Source organism: Suncus etruscus, chromosome 2 (assembly GCF_024139225.1).
Source record: "Suncus etruscus isolate mSunEtr1 chromosome 2, mSunEtr1.pri.cur, whole genome shotgun sequence".
Taxonomy (NCBI): domain Eukaryota; kingdom Metazoa; phylum Chordata; class Mammalia; order Eulipotyphla; family Soricidae; genus Suncus; species Suncus etruscus.
In genome coordinates this window covers 55372063-55390363 of record NC_064849.1, presented here as the reverse complement: position 1 = coordinate 55390363, position 18301 = coordinate 55372063, and the positions used below count along the sequence as shown (strand labels likewise).

At 34.0% G+C, this 18301-nt stretch overlaps 1 protein-coding gene across 1 annotated transcript in view; it reads left to right on the top strand.

Moving 5' to 3' along the window:
• Positions 1-18301, top strand: part of NPAS3 (neuronal PAS domain protein 3) — a 968248-nt gene that overhangs the window by 476361 nt on the left and 473586 nt on the right. Inside the window, exon 4 of the mRNA XM_049766578.1 lies at positions 2084-2166. Within this exon, the coding sequence (XP_049622535.1) occupies positions 2084-2166 (83 nt within the window). The remainder of the gene's footprint in view (positions 1-2083; positions 2167-18301) is intronic.

Sequence of the window (18301 nt, the reverse complement as noted above, 5' to 3'; positions counted from 1 at the left end):
TTTTAAAAATCTTATGTCTATTTAAAGATTCATTTTAGGATAGGAAACTGCTTGTTATATTTAAATATTACAAGTTTTCTGTTTTGCCTTGGGAGCAAATGAGAAAGGTGGATGACAAATTTCTGTAAGATTCCTCCCAGCTGTAATATTCTTTTTTTTAATATCTGAAGATATATATATTTATTTCTTTTTTATATATATTTTATTTAAACACCTTGATTACATACATGATTGTGTTTGGGTTTCAGTCATGTAAAGAATACCACCCATCACCAGTGCAACGTTCCCATCACCAATGTCCCAAATCTCCCTCCTCCCCACCCAACCCCCGCCTGTACTCTGGACAGGCTTTCTATTTCTCTCATACATTCTCATTGTTAGGATAGTTCACAATGTAGTTATTTCTCTAACTAAACTCATCCCTGTTTGTGGTGAGCTTCATGAGGTGGGCTGCAACTTCCAGCCCTCCTCTTTTGTGTCTGAAAATTATTATTGCAAGAATATCTTTCATTTTTCTTAAAACCCATAGATGAGTGAGACCATTCTATCACTATTTAATTATATTTTTAACATTTTACCATTATAAAAGTCTCTTTTGTTTTATCTTGCCAGTACTAATGACACTTAACAGTCATACTGTTTTTAAAGCGCCTTTCAGAGATTGCAGACACCAACTCACTACTGCAGTGTAATGCCTACCACCTCACAGCCAAATAATCCTAAATATATTTATATTATAATCCCTACTAAGGTATTATTCTGGCTGATTTCCTTGGCCACTGAAATGATGCATTATTTTCCCAGTCATGTGTTGCTAAAATCCTCTTGTCAGATAACTAAAAATGTTTTTAGGGGAAAGTAGGGATGCAGATATTATTTTCAATTCATTAGATCTGGAATTAAGGGAGAAGAGGATTATCGTAAATTTTACAAGAAAATAAGGAAATCATGGAAAATTTACCTCTTGGAAATAGAAAAAGGGTTATGAATCTTTTTCATTGATGAACAGGCTGATTTTTGTATTTGTAAACTTGAAAAATTGGCGGGAGGGAATATCCAGGAAAAAAACATGTATTAAAAGGCAAATCATTGGCTGGAGAGATACTTAAGGGGTTACAGCACTTTGCATGCGGTCTACTCTGGTTTGATCCTTGGCATCATCTATGGTCCACTGAACCCTGCCCAGCATGATATCTGAACATAAACTCAGAAGTTAGCCCCAAAGACTGGCCCCAAAGAAAACAGATAAATAAAATGAAAAAAAAAATTATAATTTGTATCCTGGGGTTTTGTAACAACTATACCCTCAAATCTTTTACAGACAGGTATTAAACTCAGATATTTTTGTGGATTTTGAAGTTCTTGATTGTAGGTACTTGCAAACAATATGTGTCAGGTAGGACTGGAATAAGGGGATTGATTGTAAATTAGCAGTCAAGCAGAGGATTCAGAGGAGAAAATAGTCAGATGGCAGGTGCTGGGCAAGAGTCTACAGGGACTCTAGTGGCTTTGAGGGATGGTTCCATTCTGTGACTCAGTCAATAGAAGAGTCAACCCACCTGAGACAATCCACCACTGCAAACAGACATTGATGAGTCTCTCTGAACCGACATGCTCTACTTATTTTATTACATTATGATAAAGTTATCACATTAGAAATTTAAAAAATTGCTTTCTGTTTTCTAGCCTAGAGGATATGAAAAGTTTAGATTTCTCTAGGGGTGATGTATATGTGAATATGTAATTTCCAAAGCACAGTATCAATATTAAAAAAGTTTTACTAATAAATTTTGAAGTGTGAGTACTTATGGTTTTGTTACAGTTAAATACTCTAAAATAAAAAATATTTAAAATCACAGTGGGGTTTCTAATGTCTGAAAAGTTTGTTATTTTATTTGAAAATTCAACCTCAGCTCTGCTATCATTGGGCAAATTTGAAGTAAACACTAGAGATAGATCTATATGTGATACAATGACAAGCTAGTGATGCAAGTAGAAAAAAATTAAACTCCAAGTGTGAATCAGAGCCCCAGCTTAATTTTTCTTTTTTTCCTTCTTTCTTTTCTCTTTTATTTTTTTCAAGTTATAGGTGCCCAACGAAGGAGAAGCCCCAGTGCACTGGCCATTGAAGTATTCGAAGCACATTTGGGAAGTCACATTTTGCAGGTACTTTTAAAAGATAACGAATCTCGAGTTCTTTTACTAAAGAAAAATTCATCTCTTTAGCCTTTCAATGAGATTGTTTTAGCTGTGCATTTAACTGTTGATATTTTATTTCCAAATTATGAAATCTTATAGATTTATTTTTTCTTTTTAGAAAGCCATCTCTTGAGAGAATGTTAATGAGAAAGGGAGGGCAAGTATGTATTATTTGTGCTGTAATAATTGAGATGAATTGCTCTATTTAGTTGATGTGCAATGTATAGTGGCTGGCTGTTCCTAGAATGGTTGTGTATGCAGCATTTGTAATTGGTTATATGTGTGTTTTTGGAGCTATCTATTGTTTTTATAAAAAGCAAAAAAATTGTGTGATAGTAATGTGACATTTTTATGTGTTGCCAAATTTTGGTGGTTTGCTTCAGTTTGTAAGTCATAAGTGCTGCAATCCTCATGTTTGTCTCTCTAAATTACAAACTTTCTCTGGATGAAAAGTTTAAATTAAAAGGAAAGAAACAATAATGATTAATTTGGCCAGCGAATTTTTAGCAAATGAAAGTGAGGGAGTCAGACAGAACTACCATTAGTTCGACCCAGGGAAGCTTCATTCTAAACTCAGTGTTTTTCATACACAATTTTTTATTTTTTAAGTTTTCTATCACTTTAACATATGTAAATAATTGTTGTAAGATATTTTTGCTTTCAGGAAAAATAAAAATAAACTTAAAAATGCATGCCCAAGATATATATTTTTCTTTTTTAATAATATTTTATTTAAACACCTTGATTATAAACATTATTGTGGTTGGGTTTCTATCATGTAAAGAACACCCCCCTATCAGCAGTGCAACATTCCCATCACCAATGTCCCAAATCTCCCTCCTCCCCACCCCACCCCTGCCTGTACTCTAGACAGGCTCTCTATTTCCCTCATACATTCTCATTGTTAGGATAGTTTACAATGTAGTTATTTCTCTAACTAAACTCATCACTCTTTGTGGTAAGCTTCCTGAGGTGAGCTGGAACTTCCAGCCCTCCTCTCTTTTATCTCTAAAAATTATTGCAAGAATGTCTTTCATTTTTCTTAAAACCCATAGATGAGTGAGACCATTCTGCGTTTCTCTCTCTCTCTGACTTATTTCACTCAGCATAATAGATTCCATGTACATACATGTATAGGAAAATTTCATGAGTTCATCTCTCCTGATGGCTGCATAATATTCCATTGTGTATATGTACCACAGTTTCTTTAGCCATTCATCTGTTGAAGGACATCTTGGTTGTTTCCAGAGTCTTGCTATGGCAAATAGTGCTGCAATGAATATAGGTGTAAGGAAGGGATTTTTGTATTGTATTTTTGTGTTCCTATGGTATATTCCTAGAAGTGGTATAGCTGGATTGTATAGGAGCTAAATTTCCAGTTTTTGGAGAAATCTCTATATCGCTTTCCATAAAGGTTGGACTAGTTGGTATTCCCACCAACAGTGGATAAGAGTTCCTTTTTCTCCACATCCCCACCAACACATCTAATCCCATCAAAAAATGGGGAGAAGAAATGGACAATTTGATAAAGAAGAAATATAAATGGCTAAAAGGCACATGAAAAAATGTTCCACATCACTAATCATCAGGGAGATGAAAATCAAAACAACTATGAGATTCCACCTCATACCACAGAGATTGGCACACATCACAAAAAAATGAGGTATATATTTTCAACACAGAATTAGAGAAGTAGGCATGTTTGGGATTTCAGCAAGTTTATTTAGAAAGAATATTGGGATTTAAAAAGAAAAAAAAAACATTAGGGGAAAATAAGATAAATTCCAGAATCCTTTCTCTTTAGAGGTTCTCAAAAAGTTCCCTCACTGATTCTTTTTTAGATAATTTTTATTTTAATCATTGTAGCTTACATATCATTGACAATAATATTTTAGGTACATATTAACATAAAATCAGGGAAATTCCCCTCACCGAATTGTCCTCCTTCCACCTCCATTCCTGTCCTGTTTCCCATATCCTCCCCCCTCATCCCCGGGGCTGCTAGAATGAATGGTCCCCTCTGTGTCTAGCTTACTACTTAGTGATCTTACACCTATTTGGTCTTGGTACCTCCCTTATTTCACCCTCAAATTGGGAGGCGGGACTAGATAGTTCAAGTTATGTGGTTTTGTTTAAAGAAAAGAAAAGTAATAATCTGGAGTAAAAATCAAATATGCCGAAAATAGGCAAAGTCCTTCTAGAGGCTCTCATCCTCGGTTTGAGAGACAAAGGGGAAAAAGAATGTGAAACACCACAAAAGTACAAAAAAGAAGTGTCAAATAAAATATCCAGTGAGTACACCAACAATAAAGATATGCACCACATAAAAGCCATGGTCTTGAGATGTAAAACATGTCATAGCACATAAAGAAAGAAGAGAAAAGAAGAAAAAAAAATAAAATAAGTCAATAAATAAAAATGGAGACAACAACTTCAATAACCACACCAAAACAGAGAAATCGACAAATACTAGATAAATATATATATAAATAATAATAATGATAATAATAATAATAATAATAATAACATGTTTTGTGCTTTTTGCCTTTTTCCCCTCCTGCTCAGGCACAGTAAATATTGGGGTCATTCAAAAAGGAATTCCCTTGGCCTAAGAGATGCAGGGTTTCTCCCCCCTTGAAGTATATTGTCATGGACTCAACTATATACTACTTTCAGGTGTTTTTGTGGTGTATGGGAAACTTTTGCTCCATCCTGGTGATACTTTTATTTTAGAAAATTTTAAGGTGATCTGGCACCTATCCTCTTATTTCTGAAACAAGGTGTAGTAGAAAATTGTTATCTTCATATTTCTTTGCTCAAGCCATAAAGATCCTCCCGAGCCATGTCTTGGCTGGAAGTTTCAGAATCCTTGGAACATTGGTTCAAAGGAATCATTCCTGGACCTCTCCCAGGAACTATCATATCAGAAACTTCTGAGTGAAGATTATGGATGTGTAATTCTTATCAATTTTTAAGCTTATTTTGATGTTTCTTTACAGCTGAGATGACATAATCCACGTTTGTAAATGTAAGACAGACCTTGAGAAAGCCATATTTCATTCTATTTTTATTATACTGATATTTCTCATTTCACCATCAGAATATCTTATGATCTTATAAAATTCCTGTTTCTTAAAATACACCTTAGTATATACTATTTTTATAAGCATATAAAAATGTAATTTGTAGTGATTTAGAATTACAGACACCAAGTGACTAATTTTTCTAGATTTTTAGATTTGTGTTTTCAGTAGTCTTCATGGAAGTATACCTTTATATACTTTATATGAGCCAGGCCATATATATCTGAGTATATGTATTTGTGATGTTAATAGGAACTTAAACATATCCTAATATAAAGGGATACTATAAAAAGTTTGTTCCAAATGCAAAAATTAGTGCTATGTCCTAATGAGAGAGCAGATGTTCTAGATGAGGCCAAGTGACAGTTGTGCTCTTTGGATGGGTAACACTCTGCTTTGGTAACATAGTGGAGCAGAATAACCAGGTGGTAAGTTACTTAGAAAACAATATTATTTTAGTAGTAGCAATGAGCCTCTTTAATTTCATTTTAGAAAACATGTAAAGGAGACTTAAGTTCATTTTAGAAAATATGTAAAGGAGACTTAAATGTCTTTTATTCTTCAATTTATAACCCAGTGTGAAAAGGAAAGCTTGATACATATACTCTGTATTGGTTACAAACTGCTTAGTAGGAAAAAATAATTCTGCTGTATTTATCTCACAAACATGGATTCTGTCCTCAATAAACTGTGAGCATGTGAGAAATGAGGAACCAGAAGGGCCATATATGTGAATACCATCATATGACTCAAATTCTATGTATGGGGCAACAAAAGAGGGAGAATGCATTTGCCATCAAATATAGGCATCAAAATAGATTTCTTAATGTTGTTAAAGAATTCATAGGAGTTTATTAGGCAAATGTAATGAAAGGATATTTCAATCAAAGAGTATATGAAATGATAAAAAGCTTGATGTCATCTGAAACAACTATTATGTGTGGGCCAATAAGGTGTTTGACTTGATAGAGAACATGAGGAAGACACCAGAGATGAATATGGGGAATTTATATGACTTTTTTTTTTTGTGTAGACTAAGGAAATAAGTCCAAGGTTGTATAGCCAGTGATGATCCCATGGACAAGGTTTGATGCAAGAGAGTGATACAATAAAGATTTGGATTGTTTAGTGTTAAGAGTTGAAAATATGATATCTATTTGCCTATACATGGATGGATATGGAGACTATTATATTGAGAGGGAGAGAGAGATAAACACAGAATAGTCTCACTCATCTGTGGGATTTAAGAAAAATAAAAGACAGTAGAGTAATAATACACAGAGACAATAGAGATGATGGCTGATGGAGCAGCCCATGATATGAAGCTTACCACATAGAGTGGTAAGTGCAGTTAGAGAAATAACTACACTAAAAACTACCATGAGCATGATAGAGAAATACAATGCTTGTTTCAAAGACAGATGGGGAATCGGGAAGGATTCCCACCATTGATGGTGGGAAAGTTGCATTGGTAAAGAGAGGTGGGCATTTTATGGTTGAAACCCAATTCTGGCCAAGTTTGTAACCATAATGCTTAAATAAATAAATTGCTTTTATAAAAATATAAAACCTAGGAAGTCTTTAAAATCTAAGAAGCTAATTTAAATAAAGCTTTCTGGGTATTTTGAAACAGTTATTGAATTTAAAGGAAGATTTTTCCTAATGTAGAATTTATGAAGGGAGAGGCAAAGCAGGTTGTGGAACTTGATGGAGTATTGGCATGTGTTAATTAATTAGATATCAAAGACTCAGAAGGACTCAGATTATTTTATGTTGATAGCCCCTTGTCTGGGTGAGGATATAACCTTTGAGGGGGTAAAATGTTCTCTTAAATAACCAAGTTAGTAGAATGTAAACCATTTGAAGCTTGTGTCTGATTATTTAGTTCAACTCAGCCAGGGGCTGTGTGGCTTCTTCTAGTTCCCTGAGATATTCCTTAGAGACCACAGTTGAAAATTGCTTAAATGGGGAACAAGAACACAAGACTATGGAGACAACCATCAGGACAGAGAAACCACCAGAAGGAAACAAGACAGGAAGGGACTATGGTAGGGGAAAGGCTGAGAAGTGCTGTTCTAGAGCAAAACTAGGGCTAGGGTAAAGCAGAAGCAGTAGGCTGGTAGTTACTAATCTACAGTCAATGTCTGAAGGATGATTTGTGAGTTGCAGATCTACAGGCACAATGTATGTGGTACCAAAGAAGGGGAGTGAAAGAAAGCAATCACTTGAGATGTAAGTAGAAGGTATGAAAGAAGATGTACTAAGAAAAAAAGGAAAGTAAGTAAGAAGATAACAGTTCAATTTTGTCTACAGAAGTAGTAGTAATAATGTCAGGGTAATTTAGAATCCATCATTTAGAAATATAAAAACTGGTGACATATCACATAAATTCAAATTGTTGATTTAATTTGCCAGTTCAAATAGTTGGAGTCAAGTTTTAGGTGCAGGAGAAAAAGAATGAGAAAAGTTAAAGAGGCATCTAAATGTTTATGTTAAGTAGAGGGTTCCAAACTTGTTTTACTTTCCAGCCTCATTCTAGGAAAATAATCACCCCCTTGAAATGACTTTCTTTAAGTGAACAAACTGATCCCTGGCCCTAGTTGCACCGAGTACCACTTCTGCTCCCCAGAATAGTACCAGTGCAGTATTTCCCATTGTGGAAAACATTGATGGAAAGAAAATTTGAGGAACAAAAATGTAGTGAAGTGTCATGAAGGGAAAATTTTATTTTAACACTTAGTATCTGTTTATATGTCTAAAATTCAGAGTGACACATTGGCCATCTATATGTTCATTAACAATCAGATTTTTAAATAATATATTATAACTGTATTAAGAAAAATAATATTCCATTATTATAATGGCAAATATGTTTTCATCATAGGATATATCACACTTTAACGACTTCCCTGTTATTACATTTATAAATGTATAGTTTTAGTGAAAATTCCAAGTGAGATATATGGGGTATATGTGTATTTGTGTGTGTGTGTGTGTGTGTGTGTGAAAGATGAGATAGAAAGAAATATATTTCAAAAATCAGAATCTGGGCTTTTGTTTAGTTTAAGATTTTTGGGTATTTGTGTGTAACCTCTTTATTGTCTAAGTTTTTTAAATCATTGTTGAATACTGAAAATATGTACCAGAAGTTCTGTGATTGTGCACATATTAAACATTTTATAAGACAAGATAAAATGAAACTAGTCAAGACTTTGAAAACATAAATAAACTTACATGATTATTAAATGGAGATTTTGAGCCTGGGGTACACAAATATGATAGCATGTCATGAGAGAATTTTAAAGACAGTTCTCAAGATAATAGTGATAACAGAAATATGTTTATATCTGAGGTGAACAAGTGTAGAAAGTTGATAGAAGTTGCAGGTAGAGTAAAAGTTATTTTTAAGGGTGGTACTGAGGAAGTACCTGAAAGTGTCATGTCTTCCTGCTGCTTGTCTTTCTTTACACCCTTCCTTAAAAAGGAGATGTGGAATCTTTGGTCTAAGTCTGAAGTGGAGAATCATGTTGGGAAGCTTTCATTTCTGAAGCCCCCATTTTATGTATTTCACACTTCTGTTGCTTGTTTCTTGTTATCCTTCTGTTCTTTCAGGATATTTAGTAGTTTGATAGGTTCTTGTAAAGTTGATTTTTCCTACTGAGGGGGTGAGAGATGGTGGGATAGATAGCAATATGATCTATAGAAAATCAGCTCTTGACAAAGTTATTTTCTGCTTAATAATCAGTGCTAGTGTATTAGGTACAGGTTCATTGTGGCAGCCTATTTCCATCACTTCTAAGAAGCCCTTAAAGACCTGTGACCTTTGTTTTAGTCCTCCAGAACCTGTTGCTATTTCAGATGTGTTTTTCAGGACAGTGATATCTTGCTGGATGAGAACTGTGGAGCACACAGAATTGTGGGATGAAGACAAGTCTCTCTTGAGTCACAGCATTTTTATTCACTTTATTATTTTCTGCCTTTTATTAATCATATGAGCAGAAGGCCAGAAGGTCAAGATTTGGAGTTTTCTGTTTCTGACAAGCTAAATAAAAACTATGACCTTTGGGTCATTTGTATGGCTCTTCCCTTAATATGGTACATGTAACTAAGCACTAATTTGGTACCTACCTTTAAAAAACTCTTAGGCATTTCTATCACATCATAAGTTCTTACTATGAAAAATATAACTTATATTTACTTTTCCTTCACCAATTTAAATACCAAATAGTATACTCATAACTTGCTTCATCACAAAAATAGTAACAAATATCATATCTTATCAAAGTAACCAGTAGAATGACTTTCCTTTAAGTGGTAGATTTGTTAATAGAATAATTCTTCGCACACCTTTAGTAGAAAAGGTTTTTTTTCTCTCATTCTATACATAATCTGTATGTTGTTATATATAATTGCAGTATTGGTTGGCATACTCCATAGTTCTGTGTTACTCACTTCATGGGTGTTAAAAACAAAGCAACTCAATCAAACCTTGTCTGTGGAGGAATTTTTAGATTTATGTTTGCATCATTATTGTTAACAATGTTGTCAGTTAGATCTTGAGAAAATTTAAAAAATTCTAAAATAAAACGTTCTAAAGGAAAGTAATGGTAGAAGCATGATATGTCTCCATGAGACTTTTTTTTATTTTGGGGGGTGATTTTAGATATAGTTATTCAACACCAATCCCTTTACCAGTATCATTTCTCTCTACCAGTGCCCCCTACCCCATTTGTCTCTTACCAGTCCATTTCTACAACATGCACATACAAGATGTATGTATGTATATATATATACATATGTACTGATATATTTATATAAGTTTTGTACTGTGTTTTTTAATGCTATTGCTCATAGAATTTCAATCTTTATCTCAGGCATTTCCTCATGCTCTTTCCCTTCCCCTCCGCCCCATCCTATCTTTCCAATCCCTTATATGGGGTTATTTCCTACTGAATACCAGTTCTCATGTTCTTTGTTTCCATTGTTTCCATTGTCTCTGGATATTCATTTCTCCATCATTATATCCATGAGTCAGTTTTAAACTTGGCTATCTTGCATGAATCTTCTTACATCTTTATTATTGGCCCTACATTATTCCTGTGCACTTAGGAACATTTGCATTGTTTTTACATTCAGACTCCAAATTGAAAGATAATTCCATGATCTTACCAACCCTTTGTGGGATACAAAGAGAGAGCCTCCAAGAACATTCTTAGATGATAATAACTAAAATCATCAACATGGGTCAGAAAAGGTGAATAATGGTTGCAATATTGTCTGTCATAATTTTGCAATGATCATTTATTAGCAGAACAAATATTTTGTAGAAGTTATAGATGTGCCCCTTACTTCGGTAGAACCTTTAATTAAAGTGTTTTTTCTTTTCTTTCTTTTCTTCTCTTTTCTTTTCTTTTCTTTTCTTTTTTTTTTTTTTGAAGGGAGGGGTGGTGGGACATCTGGTAGTTCTCAGGATTACTCAAGATGGGGCTATGGGAACTATGTGGTACTGGAGATCATCTATGTGAACAGGCAATCTTCCTACCCCCTGTAATTTGTTCTGACCCAAGGTTTGTTTTTTCCTTAACATTGCAGAGGAGGAAAGGAATGCAACACAATTAATTTCTATGATTTGACAAGTAAAGTAGCCAGATTATATATCTGTGTAGATGACACCATAGATCTCTATGAAATGTCAGTTTTCAATTATGGTTTCACTTTCCTCAACACCTTGAACTTTGACTACAGAGTAACATCATGTCTCAAACAAAAGATGAACCTAAGCTTAAAAGAGGTTATTATACTTTAGTCTTAGAAGAACTCAGATCAGCGTTTGCATGTAAATTTCTATGATTCACATTTGGAAAAAAAAATTGATAGGCACTTAACACTAGAGACTGGGGAGATAGAACAACAGTCTAGAGTCTAGACACATGCTTTGCATCCAGGTGACCTGGGCTTAATTTCTGACAACACGTGGTCTCCACAACTATTGGTTGCCATTCCTGAATACTAACCCAGGGACTATCCCCAAGCAATACTGGGTGTGTCATCCACAAAAATAAAGGCGAAATAAAAAAGAACCTGAATTTATGATGTATGGTCTAGATTCTATTTTGGTTCTGTAGAATTATTGTCAGGATAATACATTTCTATAATAATTTTATTAAATGTATTGTTGATGTTATAAAGAAAGCAATCGTGAAAATACCTTGAGACTTTTTTGTGACTATTTTCAAGTTTTTTTAGTCACAGTTTCATGATACTGACTTCTGAGACTAGGAAGAAAATTATTTGGAAAAAATTTTCTAGATTTTCAGGCTAAAGGAACCAATTATTGTATTTTTGGACAGGTTGAATAGAGGGGCATAAAAATATGAAAATTTTTGTAATCAATATTTCCTTTAATATTAGCAGGGTAATTCACCAGTATTCAAAGATTTGCAAAAGTGACTAAAACTTCACAGAAATCAAAAGTATATACAAAGATGTACATTATTTTCAAAAGATTTTGGCTAGCCATATTAGATTTCATTTTACTTTTGATGGTAGCACTTTCTAACATTTTTTGTGAAAGATAGTGATAGAATGTTTAACCCTGTTCAATTTTATTGATGAATTGGAATTTTACCTTTATTTAGTATTTTACTAGTACTTAAAATTATAAAAGAGATTATCACCTAGAGAGAAGTTGCTTCTTCTTACTTCTGATGATCCTTATTGGCAAAATGGCAATCAGCTGGACACCACTGTTAAAATGAAATAAAATAATTTTAAATAATAAAGGCTTCTGAAAAACTTTAGATGGGATAGAGTAAAGACAGAGGGTTGAATGACCGTATGGTCTTCCTATGATCCAGAATGGTAAGAAAATGCAAAACTAAATATAGAAAAAGAGAAAGTTAGTGAATATATTTGCATATGCAAATTAGCTTAATTGATACTGCTTGCCTCTACAGGGATTTTTCATTACAAACTGGAGTGCTACATTGTTCAGCTCATATTGAGTAATTTAGTAACTAATGAGACCAGTTTGCACTAATTTGCATATGATAAATGAGCTTAATTGCAGTAAATAACTTGGAGGCATAATTACTTAATTTTCCTGTGTTGCACGGCTTTTAAGTTCACGTATGAACAACTCAAGATAATTTTGCATATTTAAATTAGTTGCTTTAAAATTTTCTTGAACAAAAAAAAAGAACACACCTTATCAATTGAGCTGTAAAACAATTGGAATAAGGTTTAAAGTACTTTTCTTTAGGAAGAAATAAAAGGAAAAGAAACAGAAATGTCTTAAGTTTCCTGTCCGTCCACTTCTTACATTCTGATCACAGTAAAATGTTAGCATTGACATTTAGAAAAATGTTTTTATTGGTGAAAGTTAATTCAAAACTTTACTTAATTACCTGGCTTAAATTTATTTATTTATTTATTTATTTATTTATTTATTTATTTATTTATTTTTGAGAGGAGATGTCTCAATCAGCAGGGCTTTGGGGCTACTTCTGACTGTGAATGCAGGTGCTGGAATCAAAACAGGACTTCCTGCATGTAAAACATGTGATCAATCCTTTGAGCCACTTCCCAGGCTCCAACCTGAGTTTAAATGTAAATAATTGTATGAGTGAATAATAACTATTGGCGTGAAGGCCATAACCAGTAGTGCTCAGAGCTTACTCCTATGTCTGTGCTCAGAGATCACTCCTGGCAGTGCTCAGACCATGTGGGCACTGGGGATCAAATACAGGTCAACAGCATTTGAGGCAAGTGCTGTACCTGCTGTACAATCTCTACAGTTGTTTAGCTTTTGAATTACAGTTTATAAAATGATTGGCATGTCCTTTGCTGAATATAAAGTTAGGAATTTGTCAGATTTTCCATGTAGTGTTTGTGTTCACTAAGTTTCTGGGTTTTGTTGAAGCAGGTATCACACTGATCCATGTTTATATATATATTTTTTTTTATTTGTACAGGTGGGTGTATGTGTGTGTGTATTTAGGTGATTAGTTGCCTTATTGTTCTGGGGATCAAACTTGGGGCTGCATTCATACAAATCCTGTACTCTACCACTTCAGTCATATCCTAGCCCCCAGCATATATTTTCAAACTTATCTGTAGATAAATCACAATTTACTCCAGATGTAGAGCTCCATATCTCTTCCCAGCCCAACTTTTAGTCATAGTCCATAGACATGATACATATGAATATCCTTATAATATGTGAGTTTGGGCATCCACCAAACCTCGTTTCTATCTATATTTTAACATGAGAAAACACTCTTCCTCAAGATGTGTTGTGAGGATTAAAGGAGATAGTATATTTAAAAGAACTTAATATAGATCCTGATATATAGAAAGTATATAATAGATGTTGGATAAAATTTATTGGCTAGTACATAATGGTTTTCAAGATTTGAAAAATAATTTTTCTAATTGATTGTGGTATTATGATTTATAATACTGTTAATAGTGGTTTCACAATGCATAATTTTAACTCCAACTACATCACCAGTGTGCTCACCCCCTCTTCAAATATTAAGGTTTATTAGAAGCATTATCAATCAAGAATTATCAACAAAATTTAGTCAGGTTAAAAGCAAGATAAAAATTCCCCTGATTCTATGTTAATATATACCAAAAATATTACTGTGAAAGATATGTAAGCCAATATGGTCAAAATAAAAATTTATAAAAAAAGATTAATAAAAGCAAGATAAAAATATTAACAGAAATGATAAATTGTCTATGGTATTTATATTCATTAATGTATACTAATTTATAGTAACATTTTTGAAAATGAAATAATATAGTTTTATCTTTAAAATGAAAATCTAAGAAGAATCAAAGAAATTATGGAAATAATCTCATTAGCATCCCAGAGGAAACTGAAAAAACTAAAAGAATTTTAGAAGAACCAATTTTCCTTGGACAAAATTTGAATATTTCCATCTTCATTTTGATAAAGTAATGGGATTAAATGGCCAAACAGAAGTCCACAAGAGCTAGAAGACAGAAGAAGCCTTCATTTGCTATTGCTGAAAATTACTTTGAGGAGACACTGAAGTACATGATTGGTTCTCTTCATACATTTGCACAAAACCTATACATTGCCATGTCACAAAGGATCCTCCCTCCATCAAGAGCAGAAGGGACTTCCTAGGAAGACTTTTTTTTACATAATATATTTAAGCACCTTGATTACAGACACAATTGTAGTTGGGTTTTAGTCATATGAAGAACACCCCCCTTCACCAGGGCAACATTTCTGATAAGATGTGTGTGTAGGGCTCAGGCACATTTGCTTTTGCTTTCTGTGTACTTTACTCATAACTTGAATTGGAAAGTTAGATGGTATCTATCATCATTCACAATCTATGAGGGTGAGGACAGGGGTATTACTGTGGAGGAAAGCCATAGGTTTGGGACATGAGATTGAAACTAATGCTCACAGTAAACGCTGCTTTCTAGTCACGAAAGGGATTATTTCTGGTAGCCAGGATCTAGGAAATTAAGACAAATCTAAAAATACTAAGTTTCAATTCAGTAAATTTGCACTGAGTGCCTAATTTGCATCAGAGACTGGAGAAAATACTGAGATACAAGGATGAGTCATGGGCCTTCCTGTCAGCATTCCCTGCCTAGAGTGAAGACAAATAACAAAACAGACTGATTTCGCTTAGTGTCACATGACTTGTGGCTTTTTTTTTCCATCAGTTTTATATGGATTTGAATTTCTATTTTGACATAGACCTGGGCAGTTAATTTAAATCTAAAACTGCATTTCCCCAACCTCAAATGGAGATGGTAGAATTTCTTCAACTTCCAGTAAGATGAACTACTATACATACATAGCATGAAACTAAGGTTAACTTTGGCAGGTGTATTCCCATAGCACTGGAAGGAACAAATTACCCATCTTGAAACTAATCAACCAGTGTTTCCTGGGGCTGCAACTTTACTTCCTCAGTTCACACACTACAATCACACCCTTTAAAGAATGATGTTTGTGGAGAGTTCTGTGGACATATTTTGAGGTTTCTATTTCACAAGCCAGGCACTTTGTCTTAGCTAAATCAGAAATGGAAGAGATGGGACAAGGAAAGTAAACCAGGACTATCTCCTTAGTTAGAAGTTTTGAAGTGGGCAATGCTAATTTAAAAACTCTTTATAAGTTATATGGGACTATAGCTCTAATTTTCTCTCATGGCACTGAGGTAACTGGATTGGAGATCAAAGTGGAAAAGAAAGAAAATGGTATTTTCTAGTTTAATTATTTTGGTTATTAATGTTGGGGGACTTTGATGGTTACACAGCAATGCTTGGGAACTAGTCCTAGTTCCATGTTTATGAGTCACTTCCTATGTTGCTGGAGGACCATAGGGTAATAAGGTGTGTACCCAGGCCTCCTCCATATTATGCGTGTGCTCAGCCCATTGAGATCTCTTCAGCTTCCCTTTTCTATTTGAAACACTTACTGAGGTCATAGAAGTGTTGAAAATTGTGTATGACATATGACTGTGAATAATTTCTTGATGACTTTTAAATATTTCTTGTGATAGTAAGTAATCTTATTGCCAACTCCAGATGGGAATGGCACAAAGGACTGTCACAGCAACAGATTTCCCAAAACTCAATTAGTAAAACTCAAGACTATATTCTCATCTGAATCTCCAGACCCTCCCTATTCTTTAGAACTCCATGAGCTTCTGATAGAGGGGTGAGGGTAGTTGAGGCAAATTGGGGCACTTGGGAAGACCTGTACCTAATATGCTTTGTTTCCCCAACTGACTGCAGACACCTTTGAACATCTTAGAACTACAAAATTCTTAATAAAGACAAAAGCAGGCCCATGTTCAAATATGCAAACACACATATACAATGCTGGAAATTCTTGAGGCCATTAGAAAAGCATTCTGAAAAAGTATCTCTTCTCTTACCTCATGTTAAGGCAATACAATGTTTTCAGAAATTTAGTCTGCTGTAAAGATTAGACCAAGGTAGAAATGACCTAAGAAACAGAAATTTGATTTTTTTGGTAAGTGGGAGGTCTGTAAATGCTATACATATACAAAGGAAGTTGATAATATCACTGGCTATTTTAATTGCATCTTTAATCCATAAGGATAGTTCAATGACATTTTAAATTATACTTTTAGAATTGTAGTCACATAGAAGATAAAACTCAGTAACTATTTAATAATGCATAGTAAGATCAACTCTTGAGATCACATTTAGGTGGACTGAATGTAAAAGCCCAATCAAGAATTTAGACAGCATTTAATCTTCTGTAAGACACTATTAGGTCTTTCTAAATATAAAGAAATGCCAAAATATTTTTTCAGTTATTACCAATTATCTCTGCTGAAAGATTAGTTTCACTGGATCACCAATAAGCTATTTTATAGTTATTTATAAAAGTCATTTTACATGTCATATATTAGTATATATTACATTTAAATACTTATGCATATGTATTTGCAATGAATTCAATTGCTGTCAATGAATCTATTCTCAGTACTAGAAGGCTTATTCATCAGTTTGGAGAATATATTGTGATTTATTGATAACTGGTTACTTGCTACTTAACCTGATTTACTTGGAGATTGTGATATTGTTGGGTTGTTTTTAGTGGGGACAAATTTCAGGCTGTAAAAGAACAATCCCTTCTCAAGACACGTCCTACACTGAAATTGGCAGGATATCTCGGTTATTGTTTCATATTGTATCTTCACTCTAAGTTATAGATTGCTTTTGTATCTGAAGGATTCCATTTCAGAATGGATAGAAACGGTAGAGAAGGCTTGTTCTGCTAAGAATAATGTAAGAGAGCAAGGTCACTTGTGAATTTTGCAAAATTGAAAGTTTGAATCTGTGTTGCTAAGCAGAAAGTACTTTGATCTTGATTCCTTAGAAGCATATTTTTAATACACAACATTTCAGAAGGTTGGGGTACCAATTATATATACTAGCAGAACTTTACTTAGATTTACTATATTTTCAAGCACATTGAATGAGCTTTATCTATGCTTAATCTGAGCTGGTACCCTGACCCATCTTATGACTTGTGTGCTGTCACTATTTTCATCCTAAATATGAAGCAACTGAAGTTCAGAATAGTAAAGTGGCTTGCTGAAGGACTCACAGCTGTTACTGGCACAGTGGAGATTGGAACCCTGAAGTGGAAATGAGGAATAGAAAGCAATTATAAGGGAAATATTAGGTATTATTCTAACAATTTGAAGTTCTTCAAGTGACATATTCTAAGTTTTGTTTTGAATGGAAACTAGAGGATATGCACTTTGGTTTAATAAAGAAATATTTGCCTTGAGCAGAAGACAACATTTTAAAGCTTGTCATTTCATTGCTAGGAACGTATTTGAGGAAAATAACATGGTTCAGCCCTGTTTGCTGACCATTTTGTTGTCTCCTGCTGAGACTTGCCATTTCCATAGCCAGTGGGCTGTACTGAATCAGACAGAAGCAATAGGTCATTAACAGAAATGGAGACTTGGGGCAGGCAGCCTGCAGGGGCTGAGAAAGGGGGAGGAGGACCATTTTGGGATACATCAACAAAAACTGTGTCTCAGAGAACTCCATACATCTCTGTTTAGAGAGCTTTGCCTGATTTTCAGAGAAAGTTAAGAAGCTTTAAAACGCACAAAGTAATCTTCCCCCTAGAGTGTCATGCCTGACATGAGACTGTGTGGTGGAGGACACTCTTGTTTCTACATGCAGAATTTTCTTCTTTAGTCACACTGGCTGAACAGAACTGTTTAAAATCCATTTAGTTAAAAAAAAGAAATCCAGGTTTTATTTTCCTACTGACATCTGCATTAACCTCGAGATCTTTAACTGATCACATTAATCCAAAAGGAGATTATATTATTTATTTCCATCAGTCTCTGAATTATTAGATTGTGTTTTCTCAATCCTTAAAGATTCTTTTGGATTATTGAAAATTGAAAATTGGGTCAAAGGGACAGGTTTTCCCACTAAGATTCAGGCTTATTATTTTGGGC